This window comes from Panthera uncia, assembly GCF_023721935.1.
Source record: "Panthera uncia isolate 11264 chromosome B3 unlocalized genomic scaffold, Puncia_PCG_1.0 HiC_scaffold_1, whole genome shotgun sequence".
Taxonomy (NCBI): domain Eukaryota; kingdom Metazoa; phylum Chordata; class Mammalia; order Carnivora; family Felidae; genus Panthera; species Panthera uncia.
Genome location: NW_026057582.1, coordinates 132,415,332 through 132,433,221, shown reverse-complemented (window position 1 = coordinate 132,433,221; position 17,890 = coordinate 132,415,332). Strand labels below are relative to the sequence as shown.

The 17,890-nt window shown below is 47.2% G+C and overlaps 1 protein-coding gene across 2 annotated transcripts in view; it reads left to right on the top strand.

Annotated features, from left to right (window-relative positions):
- SLCO3A1 (solute carrier organic anion transporter family member 3A1) overlaps nt 1-17,890 on the top strand; it is a 311,316-nt gene that overhangs the window by 222,302 nt on the left and 71,124 nt on the right. For both annotated transcript variants that reach the window (XM_049614065.1, XM_049614064.1), the window contains exon 3: nt 9,418-9,516. In XM_049614065.1, the coding sequence (XP_049470022.1) occupies nt 9,418-9,516 (99 nt within the window). The remainder of the gene's footprint in view (nt 1-9,417; nt 9,517-17,890) is intronic.

Here is a 17,890-nt window from a genome sequence, read left to right as displayed (position 1 = left end):
GAGAGAGACAGAGAGAGAGAGAGAGAAAGAGAGAGAGAGACAGAGAGAGAGACAGAGAGAGAGAAATCCCAAGCAGGTGCCACGCTGTCATTGCAGAGCCCAACACAGGGAACAGTGACATCATGACCTGAGCCGAAATCAAGAGTCAGACGCTTAACCAACTGAGCCACCCAGGTACCCTGAAGAGGTTTTATTTTTAAATCAACCTATCTGGTCTCACCAATGCAAAAATACATGGGAAGAAATACACTACAAATACAAGACTGCCCAAAACGAAATAAGGGAATGATGGTATTTTTGTTAGATGATTCAGTATTTTCCAGTCAGTAAGCATCTCCCACCCTAAGTAACCAAAAAAGTAAAACTCAGCAGAAAAGAAACTCCTGCTATTAGAAGTACCAGTGAGAATAACTGACAGCTGTTACTATTTTGTTTTTATTTTTTTGTTTTGTTTTGTTTGAGAACATTCCAGAAGTTCCAGGAACTTCTCTGAAGCATTTTTTATGCACTCACACATTTCACCCTCAACCCCTCCCCCCCCCCCCCCCCTAGGAGACGTTGTGAGCCCATTTTACAGAGGTGGAAACTGAGGTGCAGGGAGCATTTATACTGTGCTCTCAGACACACAGCGGTGGAGGCCATTTCCATGCAGGGTCCTGGAGTATTTCTGAGAGCACTGAGCAGGGCAGAGGAAGGGCAGAGCTAAGGGTTCTGGACGTGACAAAATGAAAGATCACCTCAAGGGAAGCCTATGGTTTTCTCTGGAGAGTTTCTGAGATTGGCTGGGTACAGCTTGGAGAAAATGAGTAGCTGTTTGTATATAAGTACTTATGTTGCAGATGCATGTGATATGTGACAAATGTAACAGTCATATTTTTGTGCAGAAAACATACTACAGTTTAACAAATTGTGAAATAAACATGCATGTAGCCTGTAACCAGACCAGACACAAAACCAGCACCCCAGAACCACCCCCACCACACCCACCCCCCGCCCCCTGCCTCCTTGAAGATCACAGTTCTCTTCTTCCCTCCATCCCTGGCAAGCAGCAACCACAGTCCTGACTTCTATTCATTTCCCTGTTTTTTCATTATGCGCGGACTACCTAGTTATATATCACTAAATGGTTTGATTTTGCTGCTTGGAATTCTGTATAAGTAGAATCAGACGAGTGTTCAGTCTTGCCTGTGTTCTTCTGCTCGGCATTGTGTCTTTGAAGGCTCATCCGTGTTGCCGATCGATGGTTTTTCTTCGCTGTAGAGTAATTCTAGAGGATGGAGATGTCCCCGTGTGTTTCTCTGTCCTACCATCATTGATGGGTACTGGGTTGTCTCCAGTTCCATACGAGCATTCTTGGATATGTCTCCCAGTACATGTCAGACTTTCTGTAGGGTATTTACCTTAGAGTTGGAATGGTGGGTCATGGTGTAAGTTTATCTTCAGTTTTTCAGATACTGTCAAAGTTTTTCCAAAGGGGTTGTCCAGTTTACACGCCTACCAGCAGCGTGCGAGAGTCTCACATTCCCCACATCTTTGCCAACGTTCAGTATTGTCAACGCTCTTTAACTAGCTGATGTGGTAAGGACGTTTCACTGGGGTGTAATTCACATGTCCCTGAATTCTAATGAGGTTGAACATCTTTGTCCTAGTCCGTTGTTCATTTGAATTCCCTCTTTTCTGAGGGACCTGCTGAGGTTTCTGTCCCCTTTCCAACTGGTTTGTCTTTTTTTTTTTTACGAGTTTATAGTAATCTTTATATAGTCTAGACATGAGCCCTCTGATTCTTGTGTGTGTTTCTTAAGGATGTATGTTACACATATATTTTCCCACATTTTCACTTTCTCAGTGGGCTTTCTTGGTGAATCTGATGAATGACCTTCTTAATTTTAACGTAGACCAGTTTATCAAGCTTTTCTTATATGGCTAGTGCTTTCTTTGTTTGGTTTAAGAAATCTTTCCCTACCCCTACATCATGATAGTACTTTTGTCTGTTATCTTTCAGAAGTTTTATTATTTTGCTTTTCACACACAGGTCTCTGATCTCCCTGGAATTGATTTTTGCATGTGTTGTGAGGCTGGCTTCCCCCGTGCCACCCCCCCCCCCCCCCGCCGCCCCCCGCCCGCGACTCTAAGTTGAAGTTGCCCCAGCACCATTTATGGAAAAGATCATCCTTTTCCTTGCTGCTTTGTATGTACACTTTGCCATAAATCAGGTGTCCACATAAGCGTGACTCTGTTTTCTGGGCTTTCTCCACTACTTCATGGGTATATTTGTTCCCTAAGCCAGAAAGACACTATCTTAATCATGATAGCTTTATTATTTTTAAATTTTTTTTAATGTTTATTTATTTTTGAGACAGAGACAGAGCATGATCAGGGGAGGGTCAGAGAGAGAGAGGGAGACACAGAATCCGAAACAGGCTCCGGGCTCTGAGCTGTCAGCACAGAGCTCGACGCGGGGCTCGAACTCACGAACCGTGAGATCATGACCTGAGTCGAAGTCAGAGGCTCAACCGACCGAGCCACCCAGTCGCCCCTATCATGATAGCTTTAAAAAGAAGTCCTGAAAAGTGAAATGAAGTAAAATAAAAATAAAGTAAGTCCTAATATTCAGTAGGGCAAGTCTGGACAATTCTTCTTAAAAGGTGTCTAGGCTGCTCTTGCCTCTCAAGATTTCTATAAAATTAGAATCAGTATGCCACATTATACAAACAAAAACTGTTTTAGTATTTTCATTAATGATTGTATATCAGTAGTATAATAAAGTTGACTAATTCTTCCAGGGCCAGTGAATTCTAAATCGATGTCTCCATTTGGATTTTTTTTTAACACTTATTTATTTTTGAGAGAGAGAGAGAAGGAGAGAGAGAGAATCCGAAGCAGGTTCCAGGCTCTGAGCTGTCAGCACAGAGCCAGACATGGGGCTTGAACCCACAAACTGTGAGATCATGACCTGAGCCGGAGTTGGATGCTTAACCGACTGAGCCATCCAGGCGCCTCTCCATTTGGATTTTCAAAATTCTTCTGGTTCTATGTGACTGTCCTGGCCCTCTCTGTCACACAGGTCCCCTTGGTGCATTGCATCTAGAAGGAGGCACTTTGATGGGAGCGTCCTCAGTGCTGTGAGACTTGTGCAGTGAACATCGTCCAGGGATATAGTAGGATGGGGGCCGGGCTTGGGCACAGCCACAGCCAAGGAGAGTTGCTCACTCCCTCTTTTTATGGCATTGCTGTAACTAGCATTCTTTTCCATGCACCCTTTCAATAGTGAACTAACTTTTCATCACACTGGGCCAAACCAACAATAGAAAAAAGAATAAAACCCATCTCTGTCTCCTAGGGCTTGGAGTCTCCTCCAGCTTCTCTATGACTGTGCCCCAGTGAACACCAGCTCTGAAAAATGCCCCACAAAAAATGTTCCACAGTCAAGTAATTAACAAACAACTTCATGCAATATCCTGTTCTTGGAGAGTCACGTGGATATTTATAGTTGTAAGGTCTGAGAATTTACTCAAATTTGCTTAATGGGTTGCATTAGTTTCCTATTACGGCTGTAATGAGTTACCACAGACTTAGTGGCTTAAAATAACACAAATTTATGATCTTCCCATTCTAGAGGTCAGAAGCCCACAAGGTGTTTTCTCTGAGCTAAAATCAAGGTGGGCGGGGGTGGGGGGGGTGGGGTGGGGGAGGCTGTCGTCTTCTAGAGAATTCTCTCTGGAAGGGAGAATCCATTTTCTTGCCTTTTCCAGCTTTTAGAGGCGGCCCTGTTCCTGGGCTCATGACCCCATCCTCCATAATCTTCTTTCTCCTTTTGCATTGAAAGGACCCCTCGTGATTGAGCCCTCGGGGGTAGTCAGTATAATCCCTTTATCCGGAAGTCAACTGATGAGCCACCTTCCTTCCATCTGTAGCCTTAATTCTCTTTTGTCATTTAAGGTAGCATTTACAGGTCCTAGAGATTAGGACACCGACGTCTTTGGGGGCCAATAGTCGGCTTCCCACACGGCTTCCCACACGGTGTGGTGGCACATCAGTCAAAGTGCTAATGTGACGTCCAAGACTTGGTTCCATGCGAGGTCTTTCAGGGGCTCTGCTCCTTCATGCACTGGCTTTCCTCTTTGGCACCACCCCTGACCTTGCATGGTGGGTTGGTCTGTTGCTGGCCCTTCTTACACAGCACAAACTCCACGGGAAAGCAGGGATTTTGTTCACGAATGTGTCCCAGCGGCTTGCACCGTGCCTGGCACCTAGTAGGTGCCATTAATGTATTTAGAATGACTAACAATGCAGTATTGAAGTTCTCTCTAGGAAGGCAGCAAGCTTCTGGAGGGCAAAATCCATGGCCCACTCATCCGCTCTGCCCCAGCATCCAAAGAGGGCCAGTGCTAACCTGGAAATGGGGTGGCTACACCAGAGGTCGCCAGCCTTTCTTAGTTCAATCTGCCCTTTGTATCCTAATTACATTGTTTACAGAGCCTTGAGTCTGAAAGACATATCTAGCTGTTTTGTTTATCAACCAAGTTAGGTTCCAACTACTTAATAAATGTCGGAAAAACTAACACACATCTGTCAAAAGAAAAAATTTTTATTTTATTTGTAAATAAATCTAGCCACAATAATGGGATATGGGTCGCTGCAAGGGGACTGCACAGTTTTGCACACCTTGGAATTCGACTGGACTCCCCTGCGCTCATTTCCTGCTGCGCATTGATTTCCACACAATATTTGCTGTTTGTCCCAGCAACTACAGAAGACCCAGTTCACAAAGATGAGTTAGTTGAAAAGAACGTATGTAGCTCGATCCAGCATTGAAACCCACCAGGTATCTCGAGTGAGTAGTTTCATGCATGGCGCCTAACACATGTCAACTATTGTTGGGGTTTCCCTCAAAAACTTAAAATATCTGAGGCGCCTGGGTGGCTCAGTCAGTGAAGTATCCGACTCGTGGTTTCGGCTCGTATTATGATCTCGCGGTTCGTGAGATCGAGCCGCACATCGGGCTTTGCGCTGACCGTGCAGAGCCTGCTTGGGATTCTCTCTCTCCCTCTCTCTCTCAAAATAAATAAACTTAAGAAAAAAAAAAATATCTTCAGGGCGCCTGGGTGGCTCAGTTGGTTGAGCGTCAGACTTCGGCTCAGGTCACGATCTCGTGGTCTGTGAGTTTGAGCCCCGTGTCGGGCTCTGTGCTGACAGCTCGGAGCCTGGAGCCTCCTTCAGATCCTGTGTCTCCCTCTCTCTGTGCCCCTCCCCCGCTCATGCTCTATATCTCTCTCTGTCTCAAAAGTAAATAAACATTTAAAAAATTAAAAAAACAAAAAACCTTAAAAATATCTTGTGGCACCCCCGTGAGTTCATTGTGGTACTACCCCCCCTCCCCAGGTGCCTCTGTTCACATTGTAACAGAAGAGACGCAGACGTCTCTTGTTTAACCAACACTTCCATGGCTCTTTCTGTGTGTCTGACACTGTTCTAAGAGCTTTACAAATAATTGGGTCATTAAATCCTTGGCACAGTCCCGTGAAGTGGGTGTAATATTCCCATTTTACAGAAGAAAAAGTGAGGCACAAGGAGGTTCGATATACCTTGCCCAAGGTCCGTGGAGCTAGGATTTAAATGCAGGGGGCCCATGGCTCTCTCCTGAGCCGCCTCTAATGTGGTTTTCCCCGTAGCGGGTGGGAGAAACCTGACTTGAGATCCTGGCTATGCTGTTTTTCTAGCTTTGTGTTGGGAGTGAGGTGTGAAACCTCTCTGAGATTGTTTCTTCTTCTGTGAAATGGGCACAGCGGATCTCCCTGAGTCATTGAAAAGATTACAGGAGATTACAGGTGTAAACGGCAGGGCTTGGGGTAGTAGGGCCGAATGGGCCCTTCACCTTTAGTGGCTTTTCTGTGACTCAATTTCTACTCTCCCTAATCGCCCCTCCCCTTCTAGTGTCGGTGAATCTGGCAGGCAGCAGGGGGCAGCACTGAGCCATGAAGCACGTCCTCTCCTGTCCTGAAGGCAGTTACTGCACAGGGATGGTGAATTTTAGCACTGGACAGTCTTTTTCCCGTCCGTTTGGGCAGAACGTTTGAAGTGGTTTCGTTAAACAAGAAAAAAATCGCAGCCTAGGAGGATGAATCGAAAGGAGGGCAAGGAAGCGCATTCAGAAGTACCCATCTGTAAGATTGTAGCCCACCTCATACCCTCTCTGTGGGGATTGCGTTCCCCTAAAGACCCAGGGTTGTGCTCTGTGATGCTGCTTTTATTTGACTTGTTATCCTAAGATATTACTGAAGTGGAAAAAGGGTGTTTCCTGATGCGTGAAGACCCCCGCCCGTGTCACTACTGGACTGTTCCTTGGAAAATATTTTGAGAATTTGTATTGAAGGTTTCCTTGACATCTCTCTGAGGAAGAGCTGCTTAGAAGATGCCCCTAGAGATTTCAGCTGACGGGGGAAACACCCTTCATACAAAAACTACAATGTGTTCGGGTGCCTGGGTGGCTCAGTCGGTTAAGCTTCACACTCTTGATCTCTGCTCAGGTCATGATCTCGCGGTTCGTGAGTTCAAGCCCCGCATCAGGTTCTGAGCTGATGGTGCAAAGCCTGCTTGGGTTTTTTTTTTCTCTCCCTCTGCCCCTCTCTCGCTCTTTCTCTCTCTCTCTCAAAATAAATATTTAAAAAATTTTTTAAATACACGTGTTCTGTATCTTATGTTGGTTTTTGGAATTGGGTCCTATCAGGTTTCTCTGGCATTGCAGGAGGACTCCATCCTGTGAAAATGGAAAGCCACAACCCCAACACCTTGGAAACCCTTGTCCTCTCCTAGAGGGACTAGAGTTCTTGGCTGATGGAGAGGAAGCCTCGGTGCATGGTGTCTCCATGGGAGGTCTGTGCCCACCTGAGCTTCCAGAATGGATGGCTGGCCTGTGTGTGGGGTTTCCATGGGGCTCCCGTGGGCAGCCGAGATTGAGGGATTCCCCTTCTTCTGAGTTACAACTTGCCATGAGGGCAGGAGGCCCGGGGCCTGGGGTCCCCAGCTGTTCCATGAAGGACTGACCTGTCCAGACTCTCCACTGTCCCTAAGTGGGGTCGAAATTACCGAATTGTCTCCACAACCTCTTCAGCACATCAGTTTTTTCTTCCAATGATACTCAAAGCTTAGACCTTTGACCTGTTAAGTATTAGCTGTAACTTGCATTGCTCAATCTCTGGGGGATGCATCAGTGGTTATTACATTGATCGGGTGTTTTATTTAATGGGGATGAGAGAAAGCGTGTTATCCCAAGGGGTGGGGGGTGTCTGAGGGGCTCAGAGTGACTGCTGGGATATCAGCAGTGAGTCACAGGGTAGTTTTAGGGCCCTTGGCAGGAGAATTGTGGTCCTGTCTCCCGTGTCCCTTCCTTTTGGAACTACCTGAGCAGATGGTTTGCTCGCAGCCATCTTTTAGGGTACCATGACTGACCAGTGGCTCACCTCCGCCCATAGCCTGGATGGGAGGACATGGCTGGCCTCACAGTTTTGTCCTGAAGCAGAAATCCCTTCAGGCTATGTTGGGTGCTGCTCTTGCCTTGGAAACCTCCCTGTCCACGCCCCCACCCCTGCCCCCTGGGTCTTGGTCTTTCTCTGCATCTCTTCAGGGAATAGGGCCAAGAGTAGCTCTGGTCCCTAACTCTACCTGGCTAAGGAGAGCCCCCCCTAATTCTTGCCCATATCTGAAAGATGCCTATATTCTAGACTTTTCCAATAATACCCCCAAACTTTCTCAACTTCCTCCACTTAGTTATCTTAATCTAAGTTGTGACACACCAGAGCCAGTGTACTAATGAGGTGCATATTGATCCTGTCAAGATTCTTATAAACAGGAATAACTGTGAAATTGGGGGGGGGGGTCTCTGACTGGCTATGGGAGCAGGTGTTTTGAGACTCTAGAACTTCGATGTGAGACTCTAGAACTTCTAGATTGCTCCAAATCACAGAGTAGGATTTCACCAAGAGTGGATTTAGCCCCATTTCCGTGATATAAACCATTCTCTTTTCAGTCCTTCCTTTATCAAACAATACCCCCTTCTAAGCTATCTTCAAATGATTGCTTTGGGGTCTGGGTTTCTGTCTACAAATGGGGAAGACATGGCTTCCTTTGCCAAGTATGTATAAACCAGATGAGCTCCTGCCTATAGTTTATGTTTTCTCCCCACCTCTTAAGACAATGAGCTCTGGAAGGTTAAGATTCTTAACTTTTGGTCCAATGCTAAATCTCCATCCCTCCAACTGCTGCTTGACACATAGAAGGCGCTTGATAAATACTGAGTGCATGAATGAGTATTTGAGTGGTTCCATGTTGACATCACCGAGAGAAATCAGGATGAGTTCGTCTACCCCTGTGAGCAGACCACAAGTACTCTCCACTGAGTTCGGGTTCCCTTTGATTGAATTCATCTCCATCTTTGTTCTTCCTGTGTCCACGTGGGCTGTTAACACCCATCTTTTGGGTTATCTGCTTGGGTCGGATCAAGCCACGTATCGTCTGTCTCCACAGCCAACCAGCTTCTTGAGGGAAAGGCCACTTTTTCACTGCTATTTTTATTCCCAGGGCCTTGGTAACTGTCATTGCTCACGGCATGTTCTACGGAACTGAAATTTAGTTGAATGGATACAGCCTGTGGGTTTTAGTCTGGGCTCGGTACCTTTCCCAGAATGAATAAAAAGGTTTGTGCAAAATCTCAGGTTCTGTCTACATCAGATACTTACGTACATGTCTAGAGCTGTCTTCTCAAGTCCTATGGAAAAGCTTGAATCCCTAACAACTATTACAGTAATAGATAGTAACTCCAAAAAATGGAGGGGGAAACTGCAAAATTAAAATGAATGAAACATCTAATTAAATGTTCTCAAAGCATACCGTTATGTCAGCTCTGGTTTTTTGAGAAATTAGTGCCCATAAACATTTTATTACATTTGAAAATAATTTGTGGTTTTGACTTTTCTCACTTCACAACAATTCCTGAATTCGTACAGCGAGTGTTGAGAAATCTTAGCCAACCGTAAATTAAATGAATTACATAAAGCCAAATAAATGTGAAAGCAAAATTATAAAAATCCTTTCAAAAATGTTTATGACAGAAACAATTTAATGACAGACGTGGGTGTGTTTTAATTTGGTTGATACGGTGTGGGAGGGAGTCCTCTAAAAGTAAGTGCTCTCAGGGCCCACGAATATTCAGTGCAACCTACCAAAAAACCAGAGAAGTCTTGCATAACAGTGCTTCAGTACTGGGACTTTTTTTAACTAATTCCTAATGGCATTTATATAATCAGATTTCTTATCTGGTCAATGTGAAGTAATATCCTTGACCTTTGATTCTTTTGGTCATCAGCTGCCTTTTTTTTTTTTTTTTTTTTTAAATCTAATCTCTGTTTCATCTTCTTTCAGGAATCCTGTTCACGATGCTGGTATTTGGACCAGCCTGTGGATTTATCCTGGGCTCTTTCTGTACCAAAATCTATGTGGATGCAGTCTTCATTGACACAAGTAAGGAGTGTATCTCAACTTTTGTATCGCCATCCGTAAGCGTGCCCTCCATCGTAAGGGAGCCTTCAGCCTTTGGGTTCTAAAACCTTGCTAGTAGGGGCAGGCTCCATGCATGGAGCTGTAGCTGCTGGCTCAGCAGAGGTCGAGGGAAGGAGCGTTGAGTGTTGGCTCCGATGGCCTGGGATCCAGTGTGTACTCCACCAGCGTCTACCCGGGGGCCGAATAATCCCTGGAGTTGATTTTACTCCTCGAATCTGGATCGTCCTCATCTGTCAATGAAGGGTAACAATAATTGTATCTGCCTCGCAAGGCTCCTGTAAGAATTAAACGAGAGGATAGATGTGGCAACGCCTGGCATTTTCTCACAGAATGTCGGTCCATTTACGTATCTGAGAACCCTGCTTTCTGAACATGCTCTGGAAATACGAGTGGACCCAGGGGGTCAATGAGACAGAAGATTTGAAACTTCTTTCTGTAAGATAGTGTTGTGGTGGCCTTTATGAGGAAACAAACCATACCTCAAAACCATTTTGAGCAACTCTTCTTGTGATCCTAGCAGGAGGAGCAAGGGTATTTTTCCGATTACTCTGCAAATCCCCACCCGCCCCTGCCCAACCCTCGGCACACTTTGAGCTGACGGTGGGTTAGTTAAGATAGGCTAGGTTATGCAGTGGTAACACACAGTTCCCAAATGTTAAGTATTTAATTTAATTAATTTATTTATTTTTAAAATATTTTTGAGGGAGAGCACAAGTGGGGAGGGGTAGAGACAGTGGGAGACACAGAATCAAAAGCAGGTCCCAGTCCCTACACTGTCGGCACACAGCCCGACACGGGGTTCAAACTCCCAAACTGTGAGATAATGACTTGCGCCAAAGGCGGACGCTTTACTGATCGAGCCCCCACCCCACGCCCCTTAAGTGATTTTATACAACCGAAGTTGATTTCTCGGGCATGCTACATACCCAGTGCAGGCTGGCAGTGCTGGGGAGGATGAGACACAGCTCATCAGGGACACTCCAGGACCTGGCCCACGGAAGTTTCATCTGATGCCAGCCTGCCCAGTTGCCAAGGCAGGAAACCAGGCTGTGGCGAGGTGTGTGCTGGCTCTTGAAGCTTCTCCTCACGTTTTAGTGGCCAAAGCAAAAGTCATGTGACATCTTAGTCTCCTACTGCTGTGTAACAGATTACCCCAAACTTAGTGACTTAAAACAACAGACAGTTATCCCATTATAGTTTATTTCTGTGGGTCCGGAATCCAGGAGCATCTTGGTTGGGTGGTTCTGATTCGGCGTCTCCCATGAGGCTGCAGTCAGGATGTCGACATGGCCTCCAGTCATCTCAGAGCTCAGCCCGGGGAGCTTCCGCTTGTGAGTTCACTTCCAAGGCTGTTGGCAGGCCTTGGAGGATCCGCGTTCAGGCTCACATCCATGGGTCTCTCTACAGGGCTCCCTCACCAGGGTTCCCCCAGAGCAAACAACCCAAAAGAAGGTGAGAGAGAGCAGCTGAGACCAGAGCCATGGTCTGTTTGTAACCTCGTCTCAGAAGTGGCAAGTCATTGCTTCTGCATTCTGAAGGGTTGAAAGCAAGCCTCTGGTTCTGGTTTACACTCCGGAGAAAGGACGTGAATACCAGGGGTAGGATCGTTGGTGGCCATCTTGGACACTACCTACCACGTGTGGTCACGACTCCGACTATGAGCCGAGAACAGCACACGCTATTTCTGTGCAGTTCAGTGAGCAGAGAAGCCATGATTCCTGTCTCTCGGAGAACTGAGCGCAGGAAGCCATCCCAGCCTCTCCTCCTCATACCGATCTATTCTCAAGATCAATAAGAGCTCCATTCCTGGTTTCTCAATCCATCATCTCTGGGCAGTGCTAAATTTACCAATTCACCCCAAAGAAATAATGTGGTTTTCAATCTAATCAGGTTGCTTTGTGATTCACTCCATTAATCCCACTGATATATTTACTTATAGCTAATGATGTGACGAATATCCAAGTGGGGAGGGAAAAAAGGAAGCAAATGCAGCTTTATTTACTTATTCTTTTCAAGTGCTGGGTTTGTTCAGGAGGTGGTTGGATGCTGCTGTGTTGTAGCAGTTGGTTGACCTTTGAACCCCCACTCCTAGCGAGCCCGAGGACGAGCAGAAGCCTGGTCAGAGAACCAACATGTGGTGGGAGTTGGCCGCCATTTTGATTGCATGAACAAAAAAGCTTCCACCACTGTGCCAAAGGCAGTACAAGATAAGAATCACAAAAGAGGGGGAGGGGGTTGCATGCCCCGTGCAATGGGGAAGCCTGCCTGGAAGGAGAGGCCAAGTGGCCAAGAAGCATATTCTGCCCTCAGCGTGTAGGCAGTGGTCCCCTTAGGTTAAGGCCCATGGGTTAGTTACCAGAATCTCTGAGCCAGAAAGGACCTCACATCATTCTCTTCCAACCCTTTCATTGTACAAATGAGGAAACTGAGGCCTGGGGGGGGGGGGGAACAGGGATGTACCCATGTCTTCTGAGCAATAGAAGCTCTCTTCCTGGGAATGAAATAGCATCTTTTCTCTGTGCCTGGAATGACCAAGGGGTGGACCTTTGGTTCATTCATGGTTCCCCTCGGTGTGCCATTCATTCCTTTGCTCAGGCTGTTCCCTCAGCCTAGAGTCCTGCTCGCAGTCCCGGGCAACATCTGTCCTCACCCTCTGGGGGGTTCACTGGAAGTTTGAAGCCTCCCCGGATATAAGACAGAGGGGCACGTTTCTAGTCCACCTGGGCATCTTGCTGATGGTAGCCTCCCCCTCCTCCCGCCACGAGTTAATAGCAGAAGTCCCATCCAGTGTGTCTCTAGGAAAGAGAAGGGAGCAACGTGAGTCACCACCATCTTTTGTTTGCATCCTTGCTGAGGGCTCTGGGAGCGCTGATGCTGCTCTTTACCAGTAGAGGGCAGAAGAACATAACTTATTCTATTCTATTGGAGAGTAAGACCCAATTCTACAGTTTCCAGCAATTTTGATGATTTCTAATCTTGTGACTAAAACTCGTTGTTCTCTCTGGAGCAGATTTGGGCCGTATTTTGAGAATGGAGTTCTTAATTCTTTAGGGATGACCCTGCTCTATTTTTTCTTCACCAGTGAAGACAGAGCTCCTCTTTAGGGCTGTCCAAAGTGAAGCCTGAATGTAAAGGGCCAGACTCACAGCCACGTGTTTCTGAAACCCCAGCTGAGAGCCAGGAAGGGGACTGGGGAAAACCGTGGTCTGGAACTTGTGGGGAGGCGAGCAAGGCAGAGCCCTTGTCATGGGGCAGTTGGAGGAGAGAGTGTGCCCTCCATGCAGGCTGGCTGCAGCTCAGGACACAGGGTTGAAAGGGAGAGAGCAGCGAGGGAGGCTGGTTGCAGTCTGTGTGGAGGGGAGGTGGTTGGTTGTAGGAACAGGCCACCTGTGGGGTGGAGAAACCCCATGGGCAGCTTCCCAGTAGGGCTCTGCTGGCCATGTTTAGACACCAGGCTCCCTCTGCCCCTCTTCTTAAGGATAGATGCCTCTTCTGACACCCCACGGAAGGAAGGATGCTGCCTCCAGAATTGCTTTCATAGAATATCTTTTAAAAGTGAAACCAGTTGAGAACCGAACCCAGAAAAGGGAAGGACTTGGTAACAGCGTGTGCCCCAAAGCACTGAACTGAGCAACGTTGACAGTGGGTTTAGCAAAAGCAGATTGGTAACGGCAGCCATGACCTGACCCCTTATGAAGGCTGTATATAGATGGCCTCTTCCGAACCGCAGAACATTCCCATTGGAAGGTGGGTCCTGCTGTTATTCCACTTAACAGATGAGGTGTTCTCATGCAGCGATTTTGAGTTCTGAGCTCCGGTGCTGGAATCAGACCTCCATTTAAATCTCAGCTATGCCCCTTCCAAGCTGTGTGATCCCGAGGGCATTTCTCCTCATGGGTCTGGGCCTGGATGACAAGAGTTAATCGTGCAAAGCATGTAGCACCGTGCCTGGTATATAGGAAGCACACAGTCAGCGAGAGGTTAACTCATTTCCAGCTAGTGGGATTCAAACCCCAGGCCTCCTGCATCCCTGGAACTTCTCCAGGACTTTCCAAAGGCTGCCCCCTTCTGTGGACAAAGGCCTTGCTGAGATGACCTAACCTCATCACATCTGTACAGACCCCTCCTAAGGCATGCACCAGCCGGTTCCCTACCACTGCGTGGTGTTTGCAGCTAGAATAAGATATGTCTGTATGTTTGCTTCGTGAAAAAGGTCAACCAGCCGAGAGCCTCCCACCCTGCCACTCTAGGGCTGGCTGCTGGATTCGCCCGATTCCTTCATGTTAGACTAATTAGCTCAACAGCCAGGATCCTGAACATTCCATGCTGCCCTCTCCTCTACCCTCAACCCCTCCCTGTCTCCAGTTTCTAATTTGGTCTGTAACTTAATGATACTCTTGGAATGCTTGAGTCCCATAGCAAAAGCTTCACAAAATAGGTTAGACAAATAGGTAAAAGGACTGAAAAAATGGAAAAAAAAAAAAAAAAAAAAAAAACTGCCCAGAGAGCCATGGTATCACTTACCCATCAGCATGGCCTGAGAGTAAGAAGTCAATGTCCCAAATTTGCTTTGATCTGCTCTTCTCACAGTCTCGGGTGTCCTCATGGGCTGGTTTGGTTGTTTGCTTCGTTTTAAACTGGTTTGCCTCTGTTCCCAGTGACTGTTCTTTCGAACCTATAATGGTAGCAGTCCTCAGAAGTGGGAGACAATCTCAGCCCCATCTGTTTACATGACCTTCAACAGAGGAAGCTAAACACTGCCAAAAGCGTGCTCAGCCTACCCGACGAAACCACAAAGACACTCCGGATGTTGGATTCTAAGACGCGGCAGGGTTAGAAAAATGGCTGTTGTAAAGCAGAAACCCTTCGTGCCTACAGGCAGCGAGGCAAAGGCAGGCCTGGACTGTGCCGATCTCCTGGCAGGCAGACCTCTCCATCACAGCGATGCTTTGCTTCACTTGTCCACGCCTGGAATGGCCAAGGGTCTGATGAGTGCCTGGGTAGAGCTTAGCTAGTCTGCTCAGAGTCCTCTGAGGATGCCGTGTCTTTGCTTGGGCTGTTCCCCCAGCCTGGGATACTGTCTCCACCCCATTCTTTCCAGTGTCTTTTTTTCTTCACGGTTGCAGTTTCATTGGCAATGAGCTATATCAAGTAAACGAGACAGATGGGTGCTTCTTGGTTTTGTTCTGGACATCTTACTGACCACAGCCTTCCAGAAAAAGCTGACCCTGCTGTATTTTTTTCAAGATCAAGACACTACAGGGGCACCTGGGTGGTTCAGTCGGTTAGGTGTCCACCTCTTTGTTTCAGCTCAGGTCATAATCTCACCGTTAGTGAGATCGAGCCCTGCATCAGGATCTGTACTGACAGCATGGAGCCTGCTTGGGATTCTCTCTCTCTCAAAATAAATAAACTTTAAAAAAAAAGAAGAAGAAGAAAATAAGATCCAGATACTCCACGGGGGCCAAATTGCAAGAAAAGCAAAGAGGTTTTCACCCCATTGCCCACCTGTACCCGAAATGGTACTTCGCTATTTCAAGCCTTCCCAGGATCACTGTTCCTAAAGAGCATGACTTTTTATTTCCTAATAAGCCTTTTGTACTAGTCAGGGTAGGCTTGGTTCTGCTGTGGTAACAAACACCTCCAAGATCTTAGTTGCTTAGTAACACTAAAGGTTTGTTTCTCGTTCGTGCTGTATATACCGTGCATCTGCTCATCGTTACCTTGGGTACCGTCCCCGGAGGATCTCATGTGCTTCTATGATCAGGCAGGGCAAAAGAGCATGACAAGTCAGGTGCCGGCTCACCTGTGGTTCTCCACGGAAGTGACACGTGTCCCCGTGCTCACATTTCAATGACAGAGTTCTGTGGTGCCTGGCTACGCCCAAGGGAGATGTCATCCTCGTGTTCTCAGACGAGGAGATCCGAACGAAGACCTCGGTAACATCTACCACCGCATTCTTTGCCAGCTGACATAGACAAGTCTCCGTCAGCTTTGGTAATGCTGGCCTCTGCTGACCGGTGACTGGCAGGCAGGTGGGGAGGGATTTCCCCCGTCTCTTCTCAGGAGGTGCCTCAGCAAGGACTTGTCTCAGGCTGGGTTCCAGCATCGTCTTCCTGTGAACCACGAAAAAATCGGGACTAAAACTCCACCCCCAACCTGGACCTGAGGGCAGCATGCTCCAAAGCTGAGTGGTTTCTTCTCAGAAGGTTCTTTCTCTCTCTGCCACAGTGCTCTGGATAGTTGAGATGGAGAGGGGAGGAAAAAAAAAATCAGTACTTCCGAAAATGGTCAACTGTGATTTTCCTAGATCTACAAAACCCTGCCGCCCTACCACGCCTTCCTACACCCCCCCCCCCCCCCCACCCCTGTGTGTGTAACAGGCAGGCCTTGGTCTGACACAAGTCACATACTCTTCCCTGTCTTGCAAATTATGAGCAAACGCTGGCTTTCCATGCACGTGTGCATACCTACAGGGAGCGAGTTGACACATGCACATAAACATCCGCCTCCCTACCATAGCCCCTCTCCCTGGGATGTTTCCTCACACATAGAAGAGACTCCCTAGCTTACTAACTAAAATATGACTCTCTACGTGCTACTAATTTTGTTCCCCCTAAACAACTGCCAGGATTTCTCTCTCTCTCTCTCTCTCTCTCTCTCTCTCTCTGTCTCTGTCTCTGTCTCTGTCTCTGTCTCTCTGCTGGCTCACATCTGCCAGCTTTCAATTCCCCGTTTATGGAGCACATTGACAATGGAGGGAGATACCAGGGCTCCCTTTTTACGTCTTTTGTTTTCATTCATTGCTTGGCAGCTGGTGAAGAAACACTGTAAGTGACTGGTGGAAACAATCCTTCCTGCTCAGCTACCGGAGGCAGTCTGACTTCTTCTGTCTTCTCTCGTTTGCATAAAGATGCTTTGAAGATCACCTTGGGTTTCCTCATGCCTTTTGAAAGCTTTCCCATACTTAAAAAAATAGATAGATAGATAGATAGATAGATAGATAGATAGATAGATAATGTGTTTCAGGGGCACCTGGGTGGCTCAGTCGGTTGAGTGTCCGACTTCAGCTCAGGTCATGATCTCACAGTTCGTGAGTTCGAGCTCTGTGTTGGGCTCTGGGCTGACAGCTCAGAGCCTGGACCCTGCTTTGGATTTTGTGTGTGTGTGTGTGTGTGTGTGTGTGTGTGTGTGTGTGTGTCTGTCTGTCTCTCTCTCTCTGCCCCTCCACCACTCATTCATTCTCTTTCTCTCTCTCTCAAATATTTTAAAAAACCTGTTTCTTGAAATTCCCGTTCCTGTAAATATACACTTATAAGTAGAAATACTAGGATCTGCCATATACTAAGAGCCTACTATGTTTCAAGTGATTGTTGCTCATTACCTTTATTCCTTGCAAGCCATCTGGGTGGATGTCAGCTTTATTTTGCAAATGATCAAACTAAGACTCAGAGAGGGTAAGTAGCTTGCCCAGCATCCCATGCTAGTGAGCAGCAAGGCCGTGATTCACCCCTAAGCCTGCCAAAGCTTATACCCTTCTCTTCTCTGACATGCAGCTACGCAAAAGCATCTGGTCCTTTGTAGTGCCCTAGATGCAGCTGCTGGGTTGATGTCAAAGCCTCCAGAAGAGAGACCACCAATGCTATAAAGGCCAACTCACCACCTGCCGACAAAGTTGGTGGTCTTCGGCCCGTTGCACAAAGCGCAGGAATTAATCATCCGCTCAGGGAGCCCAAAACAAAGTCTTAGGCAGTCCAGAGGGGCCGTGTAGCAAAGTGATAAGGAGCATGGCCCATGGCATCTGGATGCCTGTGGCCCAGCTCTGTGCACTTGGGCAGAGTACCTAAACTTTCTAAGCCTCGATGTTCCTACCTATGTAAAATTGGGATCATAGAAGACTCTACCTTGTAGGGTTGTGGGGAGGGTTGATCAGAACAGGTAAGAATACACCCTGCATAGAGTGCTTGGGTGGCTCAGTTGGTTAAGCATCCAACTCTTGATTCCGACTCAGGTCCTGATCTCACCATTTGTGAGTTCGAGCCGCACATTGGGCTCTGAGCTGGATAGCACAGAGCCTGCTTGGGATTCTTTCTCCCTCTCTCTCTGCCCCTACTCCGTGTGTTCTCTCTTTCTCTCTCTCTCTCTCTCTCTCTCTCTCTCTCTCTCTCTCTCTCTCAAAGTAAACAAACATTTAAAAAAAAATACACTCTGCGTGCTGCCTGGTGCAGAGCAAGCCCTCAGTTAATGATGGCTGGGATTTTCGTTAGCAGGAACTGACGAGTCTTCAGGGAGAGTTTTACCAGTGGTGAAGTGCTCACCCGGTGTCTGTGGTCAT